The 20,467-nt window shown below is 36.5% G+C and overlaps 1 protein-coding gene across 4 annotated transcripts in view; it reads right to left on the reverse strand.

The window, feature by feature from the left end:
• LOC131437657 (band 7 protein AGAP004871) overlaps positions 1-20,467 on the reverse strand; it is a 261,028-nt gene that overhangs the window by 17,805 nt on the left and 222,756 nt on the right. For 2 of the 4 annotated variants that reach the window (XM_058607145.1, XM_058607148.1), the window contains exon 2: positions 17,868-17,900. The exons of the other annotated variants lie outside the window; for them this stretch is intronic. In XM_058607145.1, coding sequence (XP_058463128.1) covers positions 17,868-17,900 — 33 coding nt within the window. The remainder of the gene's footprint in view (positions 1-17,867; positions 17,901-20,467) is intronic. 4 annotated transcript variants of the gene reach the window in all.

Raw genomic sequence — 20,467 nt, forward strand, 5'->3', positions numbered from 1 at the left:
TTTCCATGGATTGCTGTTTGAAACCGAAAAAATATTAACGATTCCTTTTAGGTTAATGTGATGCTTCGGACGAAATACTCATATTTTTGTTACCATGAGTCTACGAACTCGAAGTCATGCTAAGTAAGGCGTCTGAAAAAAACTCATTCTATCTTCCATCAATGCACTCAAAGGCAAATCAGAGACGACTAATTAACTAAAGGCAGACCCTGTCAGCTTGGAGCGAAATCAATCTTCAGTTCAGCAACGCCATCGCACGGCATATATCATGTCAATTGTATGGGTGCGCAGTGCTGCTATTTTGGCGCACGAATTTGACATTTCTCTCCCCTGCTTCTATGTACGAGATTCGATGCGGACTCGCCTGAGGGCACCATGTTCGCAAAAAAGGATGTTGCCAATGATTTTTTCGGGAAATGTGAGAGCTGGCTATCTTGTTAGTATGGTGTCTTTGCTAAAGGTCAACCGAAGCCTTGCTTTATTTGATCGATCTACCAGCTCGCGATGCTTCTCTCTAGAGATGGGCAATTCGCTCCTGAGCTGTTCCAGTGAATCGAATCTTTGAAGTGAGCTAATAGCTCACAGCTTGTTTTAAAAGAACCGCAGCTCACCAGTTCATCGCACTGGTAGACAGGGATGCCAGGTTAATAGATTATTCTGTGTTTCACAGATTAATCTGTGTTTCACAGATTTTCAACCTTTTGCACAGATTTTAAAAATGGCACAGATTTCTGAAAATGGTCACAGATTTACACAGATTTTGGATTCGATCACAGATTTTTGAAATTGATCACAGTTTAGCGCCAAAAATTACAGAGCGGTAGGAAATAGTGAGACCTTTTTTTTGCTCACTAAAATGATTCCGATCAGCTATTATGGAAACGGAAAAACGTGCACAGATTCTGCACAGACAGGTTTTTGGCTTGATCACAGATTTTTGAAAAAATGACCTGGCATCCCTGCTGGTAAGGTGGAAACAAGCTACGGATCTTCGGCTCTTCTAAATGAGAAGAAATGTGTGCATGAGCTTTTGTTCGTTCTTCCAAATGTGCATCTATCCTTCTTTAACAGATTGAATGAGCCATTGTCGATAAGAAATCTTACCTCTCACTCAGTAGGCTAAGGTACATTCAGGGATGCCACTTTTGCAGATATTCTCAAAAGTGACAGAATATTAATTCGCAGACAAGTTAGTTCGCATAGCATTGTTCTTTGTGCATCAATGATTTCGATCATTCATATGAAAGAAAAACGGCGCTCGAATCAAACCTTCAGTTCAATCTAAATGAGTTGATGAGCTGATACATTGAATGAGCTGATCGGTTCGGAGCTGCTCACCGGTATGAGCTGTTTCGCTCATCTCTACTTCTCTTTATCTTGTGACTACCGCAGAGTTGCCAGAACATCAGGCGCAAAAATTTTTACCAGATAATGGTGACCGATGTTTTCATTTTAGTAAACAAAAAAAGGACTCACAATTCGCCATACCTTAACCAGCCAAAATCGAAAATCGACATTTATCCGTAACAATTATGAATAATCGGTATTTCAGGAGAACGTATTTGTTTTACTATATAGAAGGCTCGGTATATCTGGCAACGCTGGACTACCGAACCATTCTCACAGGTTTACCAGTTGGCATCATACACTCTAAACTTCATTCGGTATTTATTTTATATTTTGACGAGTTTAGAACAGCCGAACTATCGAACATTCTCATTCTACTGATATACATATCGGCAAAAATAAACATTTGTTGACAGCAGTTCCTTGAGGTACCACTGTGATGAAATGTTAACTTTACTGAATAAATCAGCTAACGAAGATGTAACAGCTGACATCGGTCATGCAATTTAAATGTGAAGTAACCTGACTAGCTCACCTCAGGATAAAAAAATTAGAGCGAATTTAATACTTTGATACTCAGCTCAGATATATCGGACCCGAAAGACCAATTGGTTAAAAGGTCCAAAACCACCAAAAGGCTGTCGATATGAAGTCTGTTTTGATAGTAAGAATAACAAATTAATGTATTGAATTTTGCTTCAGACTTTAAGGTTGCTGTCAGAGAGCAAGCGTCAAGATGCAGTCATTAGTCAAAACTTCGCTTTTTTAATAAACGCAAATGGTTAGATGTTAGTAGCAATCACTCAAATTTCTTGTTGCGCAATCTAGTCACAAATAAACTACCGCAACAAAAAATGTTACTTTGGTGATATTCATATATATTTTTATGTTTCATAGAGGCAAAAAGTTCACAACTCAACTTAAGAAGTTTGCAAAGCCCTCAGAATGCTCTTATCCACATTGCATTGATTTATTGCACTTCTGGAAGCTACTAATGTGGAAGTAACTGCAGAAACAACACTTTTGCAACTAATCGAGCGAAAAAAATTGTTCTCAACTTTGTAGTAAAACAAACACGTCAAGTAAATATCCTCAGTCCAAGTTTCCATTAGGCCACACTGAAACGAAAACACTTTCATTCGTACTTTCCAGTTGATTTGTGCAATTTTGCCTGTTCTGTTCTACGAAGCCATTCTTCCCAATTCCCCTTAGAGTAAAAGAAAATCTTTCGCATGTCGTAAACCGAAAACCGCTGGTGGCTTCACTCATGGTGGTGGTGGTGGTGGTTGTGATATTTGATTTACTTGGAAAACATACCTCCTCCACCCGATTAAGATCTGATTTCATTTCTCGGTCAACCCATTTACAGTACGGTGCCATTAGCTGTAATAGAAACAAAGATTTGAAACCAAAGCCTGATAAATCTGAAGGCCCAAAGGAGCTGAAACTAAGAAATTCGTGTTGAATGCCATCCAAAAAGTAATTAACCTTATCGCACGAATGCTGACCGAATGTGACAAGCAGCATTTAATTGAAAGGAAACGCGAAGAAAATGCTAAAACTGTATTCGTTCCGTTAGTTAGTCGAGACGGGACGATAGACGGGAAAGGAGTGCTTAATTAATAATAAAATTTTATTTGCCTCCAAATATTTGCCGTTACATGAGAACGCTTACAGCTTTTACCCTTGTTAAAGATGAAATTACAGAATTAGGGGTCCGGAAGTGACATTTGCTTCCTTCCTGAAATTAAAATGTTCAACATTCTAAATATTTAAAATCTTGTATTTAAACCTAATTAGTTTTGACATTTTGGTTGTTTGGATTTTGATCATTCGTTCGAGGAAGAGACAGAAATTACTTAAAATATTTGTTCCATTTGTTCTCTTTATTGAGGGCTTGCTAAGAGGGACGATGAGGTTTCTGTATTATTTGATGAAACGTTGTTAACATCGTCTCAGCCCTTAGTTGACAATGATTCTTCAACATTTTGTGACACATTGATTGTTTGAAGTTTTCAAGGTTTTCAAGCAAGATTTTGCTTGAAACCCCTGGAATTTCGCAAGTTAAGTTCTAATTTTCATAAAGCTCAAACTCAACAGGATCTGACTTCCCCTACATCACTTCAACAGTCTTTGTTTCGCAACGCAACACACGAAACTGCCTATATAACCAATAAGCACATACTAATGCCACATTATGACAGCAAATAACCGGTAATTGGCATTTCAATAGCACTTGAGACTGAATTAAGGCCGACTTCTGAAAGCTGAATTTCGATTCATTTACAACAGATTAGCTTTCAGATTGCAGCTATAGAGCTATACACATTTTTGATGCTCTTAAAAGGCTATTTTAATGCCATTATTAGTGCTTATTGGTTACCTGGGTGTATTCGACGAAGCCCTGTTACTTTTGTAATCTAGAGTTATCCAGATAAACGGAACAAACAGGAAATCGGCAAAAATAATCTGAAAAACCGGTTTTAATCTACCTAGTGGTGTAATGATGCCTTTATCATTAACATTTCCTTATTAATCGATGCAAGTTTCATATTGGAGTTTTTGACAATCCTTTACCAGAGCCGGAACTCGGAGACTGCCATAGTCTTAAACAGCTTTTATAGCCCTCAAATTGCCAGGCCTACAAGTTCAAATTGTTATAAAAACTGTTTTGATTTTTACCAACATATATTAAGTTCAGCGAAAAATATATTCCATTCACATGTTGATTATAGAGACAAAGATTTTGTTTGAATTAAAGCTGGTTGATTCGACTCTCATTATTTCGATTGATTACTATTACTGCTCTATATAAAATTCAAGTTAAATGGGTAGTAATACTTTTCAAGTAGTATAATAAAACATTGTTTGAGATTGGATTTTTATTTTTGTCAGAATTATCAATATAATCATTTGAAATCACAGTAAATATGTAAATATTATTTACAAGTTTTTATTGACAATATTACTACACATTAAACTTTATTAAGAAATATGTTCATCTTTTGACGAGTTTAGAACAGACCGGTAACAGACATTCGTGCCTGCACCGGCATTCTGATTTTTTCAATACGATTGAAATCACGTGCTTATGTGTACTCGGAGGCGATGGATTCGGTTGTGTTTTCAAAAGGGTATATGTTTTCCTTTTATTGATAGCGTGTACAAAATCGGTCGATGCACGCATGCATCGTTCGTAAAGGCGGCTGTGTTTTTTTCTTCTTCTTTCATACCATACTGGTGCACGCCGAATATGACGGTTTGAAAGTTTGGACACTCACCGCCCTGTAATTACGAAACCGGAAGTCAGATCCGGATGAAATTATGCGATGGCTTTTGGAACATTCAAGATTTAAAGTGAAGTGAGTTTTCCGTTTTCGAAGTATTTCTGCACTACTATCGGTGCCTTCGGAACCGGAAACCGGAGCTAGTAGTGACAAAGTAAATTTATATAATCTCCAACTAACAAGATCTGAAAATCAAAAGAATTCACTAGTAACTGTTTTTCAAAAATTTGCACCCCTTTTCGCTATTACTTGTGAAAAAGTGCTCGAGAAATTAAAAAAAAACATTCTCTTATCGCATTGCAATTCCGAAACCAGAAATTGGATTTGGGATCGATTTTGGAAGTTGTTTTTAAAGAATTATAGAATCATTCATTTGAATCTTAGTTCAAATTTTCAAGAAATTTGAGTGCGCAATTTCTCATAAATTTGCACATATTACCCTACAATTTCGGCTCGGAATAATGTTTTCAATGGCAGCCTATACGACTATAAGACCATTCACTTGAATCTAAGTTAGTGAAAATCGGCTCAGTCCGAGAAAAACGGTTGACATCATTTGTCAAATACACAGAGACATTTTCCATCAAAATGCATTACGAGATTCATTTCTGGCATTCAGAAGGGCCAAAATGTGGAATTCTCTGAGATATTAAATACTGTTCGGAGCAGTCATAGGCTGGCTTAATTCGCACTCGTTTGGTGCGAGTTTTGCACTGCGAAAAGTGCGCAAAGCGAATCAAACTTTTCTGGATTACGCTGAACTGATGATTTTTATCTCCGATTTGCAAAGAAGCAATCTTTTTAGTTCTTTAAATAAAATTTAAAGTCATTAGAAGGGCTGATTTCAAGTAATGTTCACCATCATTGTCCACTTTTTGATCACAATTTGTTTTTTAGTATTTGTTAAGAAGTCGAGCCTTTTTCAGCTAGTTTTAAATATGATCAGTATCTAACGGGGAAAACAGATTGGAAAACTGACATCCGAATACAATAATGTAATGAGAACCGCGAAAAAGTGTATATAGGACTGTAAAAGTGAATGCCGTAGTAACCAAGCACAGTGAAGCTTGTTTGGGTTCCGTCTAGTCAATTAGACTTTCTCTTCATGTGTTTTCATATGCAGGGTAGTTTAATTGGTAAAACAATTTCCCCAGTTAGGAGTTAGCTACGGGTTTGAATCCCGTCTCTGCGATAACATTTTCGCGGTTCTCATTACATTATTGTTTTCTCATGCCAGTTTTCCAATCTGTTTTCCCCGTTATATACTGATTACACTTTTCGTTGTATTTTACTCCAATGCAAACGACCAGAAGCAGGATGAGTAGGTTATATTCACGAAAAAATCGAAATCGGAAAAAATGCTTTCCACATCATTTCAAACCAAAAATTTATGGAAAATCATGTGCTTACTACTAACGACATAAAAATTTCAAATAACAAACCCAACAAATGATCTGGACGGTTTCCATAAAACTTTCTTGTTTGAATATATTTGATTGATATGAAAACTTCGCTTTTTCGGTGGTTGCAGTTGAAAACAGTTACAATCTATTCAAAGTGTGATTTTTTTGCTGGTTTCTTTTTGGCAAAACTGTTTTTGACAGATCTCGCGTGAATCGTGTCTTGTATCATTGTCAAAGTTGTTCTGTTTGGTCTATAATTTAAACGTAAATCGACTTATGAACGAACAACTCTTACAAATTATTGAATTTTACTATCAAAATTCAAGCTCGGTTATCCATTTTGAACGAAAATTTGTGTTCAGCGACGAAGCTCATTTCTGATTCAATGGATTTGTCAACAAGATAATTGCCGTATCTGTGAAGTGAAGACCAGCCAGAAGTATTGAAAGATCTACCAATGTATTCGGAAAAAGTCAATATTATAATATAATTTTTAGGCACACTGCTTAAGCTCTAAGATGCCAAGGGTATTTACTAATCTTAATTACGACTAACTTAAAACTAGAATAGTATAATTAAGTAATGTAGTATCGGGGTAGCGGATTCTCGACAATTTAGCTTTCAGCTGGCGATCGGCAGTGGCCGGTGAATTGAATATTGCATGACGGTCTTCCATATGGCGTTGGCGAATATCCATGTTGGCCGCATCCTTCGGTCCGTGTGGGTCCGCGGGAAACACCCCCAATCCGGAAAAAGTCATTGTTTGGTGTGGATTTTGGACCGGTGACATCATCGGGCGGTGCTTCTTCAAAGGCGACGAAGGACGGAACGTTACTGTGAATGGCGAGTGCTGAGTGTGAGATGATTGACGATTTTTTTGCCCAAATTGGAAGAATTGGACATACCTGACATGTGGTTTCAACAAGACGGTGCCACATCCCACACGGCACGCGAAACAATGACCAAATTGAGAGCCGCCGTCGGTAAACAGTTTATCTCACCTTTCTCATCCGTCAATTGGCACACGATTTAGACGTGTGATTCAACGCTTTTGAACTATTTGTTATGGAGCCATGTCAAGGCTCATGTCTACAAGAATAAACCAGCAACGATTGACGCACTAGAAGCCAATATTGAAGAAATTATTCGTGAAATTAATTGGACCTTGTGCATGGATTATCAAAAGCGGAGTAACGGCCAATATTGGCATGAAGTCAACTCCAAACAATAAATTATGGCGGTATGGCGAAAAAATCGATAATTCTTACAATGAACGACTCGTGTGATTGGTATTACGATAATAAATCTAAGTTTGGAACACATTTTCAGTTTTCTAGGTCAATTTTGGTAGATATTGTCGAAAAACTGTCGAAAAACTCATTTTCCAAAGTTTGAGCGAACTCCAACCCTATTTTTTATATTTATAAAAAAAAGATAAATAGATAAAACTACATTTTGGGACCTCCGATAAATAATGCCTCATATCTCGACACCAATCCATTTTAAAGAGCTCATGGATTCGGCGTGTTTTCTTGTAACAATATGATCTACAACTTCTCCGAAGAAATGAATTCTGTATCATTCAGTGTAGGCAAATTATAGCTTTAACCTCACTTCTAGGTGGATTACTAAAAACTTTAATTATACCAAGGGGACAATTCCGATCAAACATTTTTCTGAATGCATTTACCCGATCAGATAGTAATAATAGAATTATAACAACTGAAGTAATTTATTTCAGAAATATTATGTAACAAATTTTGAAATATTTCTGGTGAATCTAGCGGAAACAAAATCGTAACAGATTTTCAAACGTTTGTATCACAATTATTATTGAATTTGATATCACTACAGAAGTCCGAAAGCAGAAATTTCTAACAATAGTTGTAATAAATTAGATAGCAAATTTAACACAGAAAAACTATTACAACCAACTTTTAGCATCGTTCTAATCCAAAATTTTCGTATGATTTTTTTTATTAAATGAATAGATTATTGAGTGATCTGGTTCCTTTGTTTAGTTCTTTGAAATTTTGATCATTATATTTCGATTTGAAACAACGGAAGAACTCATTTTTCCAATTAATGAACTTTATCATGAGTCTTGCAAATGAAAATAAAACAACATAACTGATTTTGGTATTATATTGTTATAATAACAGATCGGCTGAAAAGTTCGTATCGTTTCTATAAGAGGGCGCCACTAGAATTAAATCCATACCATTTTCAGTTAGTACCAACCTTCAAAAGATACGTGTATAAATTTGACAGCTGTCTGATAATTAGTTTGGGAGATATTGCATTTTGAGTGAAGCTACTTTTGTTATTGTAAAAAAATGGAAAAAAAGGAATTTCGTGTGTTGATGAAACACTACTTTTTGATGAAAAAAAGTGCCGCCGATACCAAAAAATGGCTTGATGAGTGTTATCCAGACTCTGCACCGGGCGAAGCAACAATTCGTAAGTGGTTTGCAAAATTTCGTACTGGTCATATGAGCACCGAAGACGATTAAGAGACTGTTACCGATGAAAACGTGAAAAAAATCCACAAAATGATTTTCAATGACCGTAAAGTGAAGTTGATCGAGATAGCTGACACACTAAAGATATCAAAGGAACGTGTTGGACATATTATTCACGAATATTTGGATATGAGAAAGCTTTGTGCAAAATGGGTGCCGCGTGAGCTCACAATCGATCAAAAACAACAACGAATTGATGATTCTGAGCAGTGTTTGGAGCTGTTATATCGAAATAAAACCGATTTTTTTTTTCTCATTTATAAGTACCTTAAACACATTAACGTACAAGTGTAATCTGTTATATTACTCATTAATTTGCTCCTTTTCCTTGACGCTACTTCAACTGAGGCTAGGAATAAATTTCACCTACAGGTTCGTTACTAACATCCGCCCGGTTTTCCCCATCCCCCGACTGTCCACCATCTTCATCGAAACTAACAAGATCTTTCTGCTGTCACTAATTTTTTGCTTCCCCTTCCCATGTCTCTTCACCATCTCGATGTCAACTAATTAGAACTCTGTCGTTCTTAGTCTTTTCGTTTCCATACCCCCTTTTTTCACTCCGTTTTCCACAACATTTACTTCTCTGTGTTTTTTTTGTATTCTCCTCGGCAACACCACCATCATCACCAACGAAGAGCCGCTCCATTCGATGACCAACATGCGGGCCACCCGCCGGGCCTTCGTAGCCTGGGGGTGTTTCCCGCGGACCCACAGAAGGATGCGGCAACTTTTGAAACGTTTCCACATCATATTTCAACACCACCGCCACGAAGAACCACTACCATCGATGAGGGCAACCCGCCGGATCGAAGACTCAAGAGTGTTTCCTGAGGACCCACATAGACAAGCCCTTGGCATCGTAAACCTTAATGGATTGTGCCTTAATAAATATAACTTTGAAAAAAAAAAAAAAAAAAACCGATTTTTTCGTCGATATATAACAATGGACGAAACATGGCTCCATCACTTCACTCCGGAATCCAATCGACAGTCAGCTGAGTGGACTGCACGCGATGAACCGAACCCAAAGCGTGGAAAGACTCAACAATCGGCCGGTAAGGTTATGGCGTCTGTATTTTGGGATTCGCATGGTATAATTTTCATCGACTACCTTGAAAAGGGAAAAACCATCAACAGTGAGTATTATATAGCGTTATTAGAGCGTTTGAAGGACGAAATTTCAAAAAAACGGCCTCATTTGAAGAAGAAAAAAGTTTTGTTTCATCAAGACAATGCACCGTGTCACAAGTCAATGGAAACCATGCTGAAATTGAACGAATTGGGCTTCGAATTGCTCCCTCATCCACCGTATTCTCCAGATTTGGCCCCCAGTGACTTTTTCCTGTTCTCAGACCTCAAGAGAATGCTCGCTGGTAAAAAATTTAGAAGCAATGAAGAGGTAATCGCTGAAACTGAGGCCTACTTTGAGGCAAAGGACAAATCGTACTACAAAAATGGTATCGAAAAGTTGGAAGATCGCTATAATCGCTGTATCGCCTCTGATGGCAATTATATTGAATAATAAAAACGAATTTTGGCAAAAAAATGTGTGTTTCTATTAAACGATACGAACTTTTCAGCCGAACTGTTAAGTTTGAATTTTCAACTGTTTTCATTTGTTAAATATCTCAAAATAACACAAATAGTTATACATATCAACTGTTGATATACTTGTGTTATGATTTTGTTATGTGCATCTGATCGGGTAGTCTCCAAAATCAACCTCTGAAACGCAAACAAAGAACGCATTTGGGTGTAATTTGGATCGCTGTGCACTGGAATAGGGGAAAAAACAATCCATGGATAGCTGTCACCTTGTAGAATTTAAGTCTCAAAACATATTTCATACAAAAAAATAATTGTGACAGATATTGTCAAAAAACTGCAATTTTTTCATAAAAATTTGTACAACTCGGAAAGTAATCATAAAATCTAAAAACAAAAGCAACATCGTAAATACTTTTTAGCAGACCTTTCGTTTGCAACCAGTTTGATCGATTCTGACACTCACCTTTTCGCAAGAAATGCTAGAGTCAACATAGTACACCGACGATGAAGATTTCTTTCTAAGTCATGCAAAATTTAAGCCAAATCAAAAATATACAATACAAAAATTAAAAAAAAAGTAATTTCCTGTCGAACCGCTCCTCCAATTATCTAAACAAATATTATTCATAACTACTTTTGTTATTCGTAAGATCCAATAACTTTCCTACACAGGTTTGAAACTCACCTGCTGTGTATTCTTTCTGATGCACACTCGTATTAACAACTCACTCCACGACTCACCCCTCAAATAAACAAGTTGTCCAATTATATTTAGCCTATCTGGGATGACTCAGACAAAACTTCGCCGGAACTCACGTCAATTTGCTTTGGCATTTCGATTGCATTCCAGCGGCAGGTAGGTGGAAATTCATCCCGTTGGCATACGTCGGTGAAACAGTGGACGGACGGATAAAGACGACACGACAGGTTCAAGATTGCTTTCTGGAAATCTGCTAACCTCTGTGACTACCTACTTGTAGCACAATTACGTGGTATGATCATCGTTGGGCCCACAGCTGTGGCAACAAGAATGAACGGAAGAAAGAAAAAAAAAAGCGAAATTCGCTCGATGATTATCAGCATTCCTTCCTAGATGGAAACGTCGGTACTCCCACTACCGGATATGGAGCACGTTTATCACAATCCGCTTCGAATGGGACCGGAATTCATGCATACAAAGCTGATTTTATTATGATTAAGAATTATATTCGGGATGGTTTTCGATGCATTACATTTTCCGACGCAATTAGATAACAGATATTAACGAGATAATAGATACAAATGGCGCTTTTGCCTTGTCTGCTTTTTAACCCAATATTGTGTCTTGATAGTATCAGATAATTAACTCGATGAACAGAAATCAATTAGTCGTTCGCTACATACACATTTTAAAGCATTTCTGTCTCGCAACTTTAACCGAAAGGCACCATCTAATGTGATATTCTTGTTTTGTGTAAAGTAGAAAACCGTACCACACTTATGTGTTTTTGTCACAAGACAGAATTGCAGAAGAAAATATAGTCTTAATGGTAATAAAGTCACCACTTGTGACTGAACGCCAAACTTAAATTTTCACTTTTTAAATTTAATTCGTTATACTATGAAAAAACATAAAAACGATTTATTTTAATTTACTTCGTAAAAACGTCTCGTAAAAACGTTAATCTACCTAGCAGTTAGATGATACCTTTTTTATCAGACCGCATGTGCTTTTTTTTGCATGAATATTTTTCGGTGTTTTTAGTTTTCATGAAATTATTTCATTGACCGTCATTTCAAATGACAGTTTGAAATTTCAATCAATCATTACTCTGTAGACTCGAAACTGAGAGTCGGATCGAAAAGAAAGATTGACGAAACCATGAAATTATTGCTTTGAATCTAGACATGTGACAATCGATTAGGCATTTCATAAAAAGTCGAAGAGAGTTTTAGGTCGTTATTTATGGAACTTCCAGAACTGATATTCAGTGACCAACATGACCCGAAACGGTTCGTATAGTCTTTATTCATGGACAATAAGATTACGAATCAATAGAAATATTTTATTGCCTTTCTCATATTGGAAGGCTATGCAATCACTGTGAAAACTGACTTCTGAATAGGGGGGCCGATTGTCATATACCATTCGACTCAGTGCGTCTTGATCATAAAATGACAGTGTGTATGTGGCAAATAATGTCTCTGGATTTTCTCATAGAAGACTGAGCCTAGTTTCGCAAACTCAAATTCAAATGAAAGACCTAATGGTCCCATAGACTGCTATTGAACTTTATCCCGATCCGACTTCCGGTTCCGGAATTAAATGGTAATATGTGCAAATCTATGAAATAATGCGCACTCGCAAATAAAAGGTCTTGAAACTCGGTAAAAAGTCCCCCGAAAAATTTACTCAGATCAGACTTCCGGTTTCGCTCTTACAGTGCGATAAGTGAACAATTTTCATATTCATTAGCAGTTCTTCACAAGCGATGGCGAAACGAGGTGCAAATTTCTATGAAATTTACTGATAAATTCATCTAGTCGGCAGACTTTGTTAGTTAGTGGATACACAGATCGAAAATGTCTTGTGATTTTACATCTTATAAGATGTATAAAAGAAATCAATGAAGCGTCGTATTTCACACAAATTTATATTCAAGAATATGTGAAATTGTGTGATTTGAAAATTGCATGGCTTGAAATTGAATGAAAAAAGACCGTTAGCAACAGCGCGACTTGAACCGAGATACATTAGATCACAAATCACGTTAATTAACTGAGCCACAGAAGCACATATTTGCATGATGAATAATTGATACATATAAATCCATAGAGCGACAAATAACAATTGGATAGTGTAAAAATACGAATGGAATATTGCTTCATTTGATACGTTAAGTAGTTATAAATTGTGTCGTTTGTAGAATTATGTCACCTGTAAAATTCATAATTTTTTGTCGTTAATACGACTTACTATACTATGGGACGCCTTTCAAAATTTACCCTCTAAGAGAGTGATAAGTTTTTGATCTTGAATATCTCTTGTTGTATCTAACGAATCAACATAATTTTTGCTACATGCCATCCGGAATATGATCACAATTTGATGATAAAATGTTTAGTTGTGTGACATTATCTCAAATAATTCAAAAATACTATTTTCTGAAATGTTTGGTATAAACGAGTATCAAAGAGGATAATTCATAAGGCACGTTTGCCTTTCTCGGATTTTGAAAGCTCATAGCTCAGTGATCTGTGAAATGATTTATATAATCTACAAGGATAATTTTTTTAATATTACCATTTAATTCTGTTATAAGTATATCACGTCACTATACAAATTCACTATGTATCTCACAACACTATAAATTCTGTATAATAAACGTCACATCACATATGCGCATTTCGAATACAATTTATGTTCTTCTTCAGTGTTTTAGGTTTGTTTAATTATTGAAAGAATGCTGCAATGTTGTTCCTTTTATATGAGACGGAAGGTAGGTAGGTATAAATACCTCGAAAAAAATTATCTAATTTGTTTAGGGTAGGGAGAGGTTAAGTGTTTTCTATGTTTGTCTGTTCCTGTGTGTAGGTAGTAACTTAAAGAGCCAGGAAGACCTATTTCCTTGGTCCCTGTTTAGTAAAGTTTTTTCAATTTGTCAGTAGGATCTTTAGTAGATCCTAGTAAAGTTTTCAACTGGTAGTTAGTACTACTGAACACTAAATCCAAGCCAAAGGGTTTTAATTTTGATTTAAGTGGATATGCCATGTTAGGGTTGAAGTCTACCGATATTCTTCTCAAATTTTTCTGATAGGGAGGTCAAAGTTGTAAGTGATAATTTTTTCAATGATCTTAATTTCTTATCGAGGATTGTTTGGATTGAGCACTCCGGATATCCATTGAGCTTCCCAATTTCGAAGATAAAATTTTTTATACGGGAGGCAAAAACTTTATCTTTCGAAATATATAGCAAGCCAACCAATACAGAGCGAGTTATACCTAATATTTCTAACTATTCTCACCAACACAAAATGGCAGCATTTCACCATATGTTTCACAGAATGCTAACCTTACCCCTCAGAGATGATGCGGTAGTGAAAGAGAAAAATTTTATCTTCGAAATTGGAAAGCTCAATGAATATCCGGAGCGCTCAATCCAAACAGTCCTCGAAAAGAAATTAAGATCATTGTCTCTGACATTACCCACCCGCCTTTTTTCTTTGTATATAAAAGAAAAGCTCCAAAAAACGGAGCTCACTTCGATTTCTCAGCAACGGTTCAATCGATTTTCACAAATCATGATTCAAATTAAAGCTCTCATCTTTTTAAAAGATTCTATGCAATTTCGTCCAGATCCGGCTTCTGGTTCCGAAAATGTACGGCGATGAGTGTCAAAACTTTCAAATTATTATACAAAATTATGTAAAACCGGTACGCATCGGTACATGCTTGTACGGAAGAAGAAAACACGACCGCTTTGATGTGAATTTAGTGTTCGCCCCTCTCAAGTAGAAGGTGAGATAGAATTTATTTCTTTCTTCTGATCATGCTTATATGAGCCTGCCTAGGCTAGCTTTTCCGTTCTAAATTTATAACAGATTCAATCTAGAATACCTATTCGTCTTTTCATTTCATATCTTTCGTCTCTCTCAGTTAATGCTTGGCGAAAATGACCAATCAAAATCGATATAGTAAATGAGTTTATACCAAAGAAAGTTTTTGATTTGATTCAAATTTAAAAAAATAAATTGACAGAATCTTCTAGTGATGTTTTTGAAATATATAGGTAATATGAGAAAGGTATCTTTACGCCACTAGGTGGATTAAAGAAGGTTTTCTACGAAGGTTTAAATTTTAAAACCTCATAACTCTGTAATTCTATAATCAAAAATAAAGGGTGATTTTTTAAGAGCTTGAGAACTTTTTTAAACAATAAAACGCATAAAATTTGCAAAATCTCATCGGTTCTTTATTTTAAACGTTAGATTGGTACATGACATTTACTTTTTGAAGATAATTTCATTTAAATGTTGACCGCGGCTGCGTCTTAGGTGGTCCATTCGGAAAGTCCAATTTTGGGCAACTTTTTCGAGCATTTCGGCCGGAATAGCCCGAATTTCTTCGGAAATGTTGTCTTCCAAAGCTGGAATAGTTACTGGCTTATTTCTGTAGACTTTAGACTTGACGTAGCCCCACAAAAAATAGTCTAAAGGCGTCAAATCGCATGATCTTGGTGGCCAACTTACCGGTCCATTTCTTGAGATGAATTGTTCTCCGAAGTTTTCCCTCAAAATGGCCATAGAATCGCGAGCTGTGTGGCATGTAGCGCCATCTTGTTGAAACCACATGTCAACCAAGTTCAGTTCTTCCATTTTTGGCAACAAAAAGTTTGTTAGCATCGAACGATAGCGATCGCCATTCACTGTAACGTTGCGTCCAACAGCATCTTTGAAAAAATACGGTCCAATGATTCCACCAGCGTACAAACCACACCAAACAGTGCATTTTTCGGGATGCATGGGCAGTTCTTGAACGGCTTCTGGTTGCTCTTCACTCCAAATGCGGCAATTTTGCTTATTTACGTAGCCATTCAACCAGAAATGAGCCTCATCGCTGAACAAAATTTGTCGATAAAAAAGCGGATTTTCCGAATGGACCACCTAAGACGCAGCCGCGGTCAACATTTAAATGAAATTATCTTCAAAAAGTAAATGTCATGTACCAATCTAACGTTTAAAATAAAGAACCGATGAGATTTTGCAAATTTTATGCGTTTTATTGTTTAAAAAAGTTCTCAAGCTCTTAAAAAATCACCCTTTAGGAATCGAACAAAATTCACCATTTTTTTTATGGGACCCTAAGTCTTCTAGTTTAATTTTCGTTTATGAAATTTGTTTTGACCCTGTTTGAGAAAACGGTTGAGCACCTCTATTCCTGATACTTTCGAAACTGGAATTCGGATATCGCTGAAACAATTTTTTGAGGTTATATGCAAAACATAGAACTGCATTGTTTAACCATAATTGGTCCAAACATCAATCAGTAGAACTTTTTTTTCTGTAAATGCGCAGAAGATGATTTGGGGTAAAACAGAACACAGTTATTTGCGGTTAAAATAAGCCATTTATCGAACTTATGAATATGTCAGGAGTAGCTTCCGATTAGTCGAATTCATTTTTTCAGAGTTTCACAGTTAGTCTTCGAAGTAAAGTCAGAAAAATTTTAAATTGGAGCAAAACGGGCATGATAGTGAATTTTACGGATCTTCTAAAAATCACCAATCGATTCTACGGTAATTTTTGCATAAGCAATACCAACTTTTAAAATATTTGCTTAGATTTTTATGAAATTAATGAGTAAAGTCACGTTTTTGATGGGTTTTTCCCAGCCCCCTGCTATGACGCCATGAAACTGTGGCCAACATCATTCTGCAAAAACCAAAACAATGAAGAAGAATGGCTAACAAAAATTGGATATTACAGACTATTTGTTTATTCAGTACCCTTTACTTGTTTATTCCCCCCGCAAATTATCGATCAGGATATCATCTTTACGATAAGGAAATTAAGATTTTACTCGACTTTAAATGCTCGAATGTTTGTTTACCGTATTCTGAGCGCTCTGATTGCCCACCTAATGCCCGAGATGTTGGCAACGATAGCACTTACTGGAGCGCCCTATCCTTGCCACCGGGCTGGTTTTTCCCCACTTTGCAATGTGTGTGGTCGATCGGAAATCAAAGATGGCACCTTTCGGTTTATAGATATTCTTTGAAAACTCTTGAAATATGGGTATTTGGGAACGGATTTGATGAGTAGATGTCGGGAAACAATGTTTGGGGTCGTTCCGAAATCCAAGATGAATTCCGGTCTATTCATATTCCTTGGAAACCCTTTAATACGGGTCTTTTGTGAACGGGTTTGAAGAGCAGATTCTGGAAAAGCAGAGGTCGTTTTGAAATCTAATATGACGATTTCCAGTTTATTAATATTCCTTGAAAACCCCCACAATATGAGCAAGTGGTTTCAATAAATATCGATAAACCGAAGGTCGCTATCTTGGAATTATAAACGAAATAGAATATCAGCAGGTTCATTCGTAAAAAAAAGTTTACGTTATTTGAAATTTGATTCGTAAAAAGAGTTACGCGAAAAGGGGAAACGTAAAAAATTATTCGTAAACGGAGGTATAATAAAACCACATATAGGTGAAAAGTGCTGGAATATTGACGACGAGTGAAGGTGATATAAATGATCTCGAAGTAAATTGATTCATGCAACTATTGTATACGGTCCTGGAAAAATTACACTTTGACGACAGTGAGGCCCACATGCAACGGCCATAATTCAAGCCTCCGGGATTGGTTCTGTTGAGAATTTTTGAGTCGTACGAGATATACAGCTAAATGAAAGATAGGACAAGTGTGAGAGAAAAAAAAATCTACAGAGGCTGGATTTAGCATTCCGAAGAGAGTTCGTTCGTTGGATCAGTTTAATTGAATCCTCGAGTGGATAGATAGAAACAGAGGGGCAGGTGGAAGTGTATTGCTAATAGTGACATGCATTGAATATTAAATAGTGGGTCTATAGGTGGAAACTCTAGAGAATGTCATTGTGAATTGATTCTAACTGGAGCTAAATATATTCTGAAAACGATTCGAAACCGGGAGAGTTCTACCAGAAACGTAAAGAAAAATCCACTATGTTGTTGTATTGGTTAGGAATGGAAGCCAAAGACCAAGCAATTCGAAGAGGAAACAGCCGTCTGGACTTACCGTAGAGCAAGAGGGATTTTCTCAACTTTACATCTAGCAAAGACAGCGAGTATGGAAGAAAGTGAAAAAAATATCAAGAATTAGTATGCGATGTTTCCAATGGTTGGTTGACATTGATTTGATTACACTGAAATGAGATGGCATTGTTCGGCTTTTTATGCTTCTGTGGGACTAAATGACATTAGCATTTCTATGGAACATAAGACATCAAATGTTCAAATGAAATAATGGATGAGGTAATGATGGCTAGTGCCATATCTATGTGGTCAGTAAATACTGATATAAACTTTCTGATTCTATTCAGACGTTGGGTTTCAAATAAAATAAAATGTGCTGATTCAATGTAACAGTTCAAGTTTCATGATCAACTATTGCGCAGTATGAGAGTTAATTGAAGCCTGAATTGTTATAAGGAAAGAATGTTGCAGGGTGCAGATGTTACGAGTTTGATGTAAATAAATAGCCAGCACATACATAAGTACCACGGGTTGTAACATACTGATGAACAATTACGTATTTGGTAAGCATTTTCAAGCTACGGTTATTGTGCGTAAATTTTTAATTCTAAATTTGAATATAGAAATCTAACCCCTTATTTACTTTATTTTATTTTCTGCAGTATTTATCAAAGACTTCATGAAAACAGTTTTGATTCATAACGATTCGTATTACGTGCTGACTGCTTTGTTGGTGAAGAAGTTTATTTGTATATGTGCTTGTAACGTATTTCCGTACATTCTCGTCACATTCGTTCTACAATACCTTTGGCTTCCATGGCTATAAACAGTGTTGGTGATTGCCGAAAATTTGACAGAAGCTGCTATATTGCTATCTATATTGTATATAACGTTTTCAATCCGGTAGAAGATGCTACAAGAACTTGAGTCTCTCAATGCATGAACCGCGAGAGAATTTTTCTACATTTCATCGCTCCACTTCATACTCTGAGTATTTCACGGCCCTTAAAAAAATTTACAGTCTGATAATGATCGTTGCTGTGTGTAATTTCCCAAGAGAGAATCGCAAGTTGACTATTATCGCAAAAAAATCGATTCGATGATTCAACTTGATGATTCTAATACTAGGTTGCAATATTTCAAAACCCTTGTGTCGAGCATTCACAGACATTTTCATAGACACAACTTATACAAAGGTTATATGCACATAGTTAGAATAAGCGGCAATAGTAAAATGATTCTTTCGCACTGCCCGTATGGAATCGGATCGCTACACGAGAATAAGCAACCATTTATTGCTTTAGAGTGGATCCCAACAGCAGCGTGCTAACCTTTGATTCTTCGACATGTCATCGAGAGAAATTCGCTCTCGCACTGGTGTCTATTCTATGTTAAATGAGCCATGCCGGGTTTTTGTTGTTGCGATGATATCCATCTCTCTTTGATGGCACTGATTCAATCGTGTGAAGAGTTTCTGGTGAGCGTTCTTTGATACGATAAAAGCCATCCTTGGTTCTGTTACTGAAATTTGATCGGAAGCGGATGAAATTGAAAAACAATGTACACATCATTTATTCACAAGTTTGAACTACCTCCATAGTTCAAAAGTTTCTGAACATACTTAATCAGCATGTTGTAGGTTCTCCGTGCTTACTCTCACTAAGTAAAATAATACAATAGATCAGATTTTTTCTCGTGATTCTTCAGTGGGAATGATTAAATATGATAGATTCGATCTGGAGCTGATCATTTGACCGATAATAACATACAAATTATTAATAAATTCCCATTGTTGCCTTCTGCATAAATTACTGTAATAACTGATTTTTGAATCGATACGTATACCATTCGTCTCAGTTAGTTGATAACGCTAAATTCAAATGAAAGGTGCTGTAGACCTATACCAAATTCCTGAGTTCTATTTGCTTATGATTTTCGGTTCCGGAGTTGTGTGGTGATAGGTGCAAAATTGAAGTTTGTCCTCTCACCTGAATTAGAAGTGCCGGAAGAGCTGGTGCAACGAATAATTTACAGTGGGTCTGAACCAGCTCAACTAGATGAATAAAGCACAAAGTTCATTTCAGGAGTGCACATGCCAGTTACTGACGAAGCTTGCAAACTTTCACTCAGACAAAAGCATTTTCCCCGTTTTGATAGGAGTACACTGGAACATCAATTTATTCGCACGATTTTTCTAGGTGTGCAAATTATATGAAATATCTAAAAAAAATAATATCTATATATTGTAATGGTTTCTGTATGATGAACAAAAGAAAGAATAATTACTTAGTTGTGAAAAGGACGAAAATTGATTTCCTTAAACACTAACTTTGTTACCTTTTAAAGACTTCTTTTTCATTTTCTCGAATGACCTACTCTGAAATTCAAACTTGCTTGTTGCTTCGGCACCAAGCAACATTTTTCTGGCACACTCGTGATTTTGTCACCACCGGCAAAGAAAGTATAACTTTTGATAAACAATTCGCGTGACTACACGAAACGGCCTGCAAAATTACGTGCCGTGCTTATGCTGAATTATCCATCCAAAACGCAAAGGCACTCAACCATAGCGAGCTCCAAGCACTGTTGGTATTATAATAAGTGCCGTCGTACTGCACAAGCACAATAGTGCACGTAAACGCC

This window comes from Malaya genurostris, chromosome 3 (genome assembly GCF_030247185.1).
Source record: "Malaya genurostris strain Urasoe2022 chromosome 3, Malgen_1.1, whole genome shotgun sequence".
NCBI lineage: Eukaryota > Metazoa > Arthropoda > Insecta > Diptera > Culicidae > Malaya > Malaya genurostris.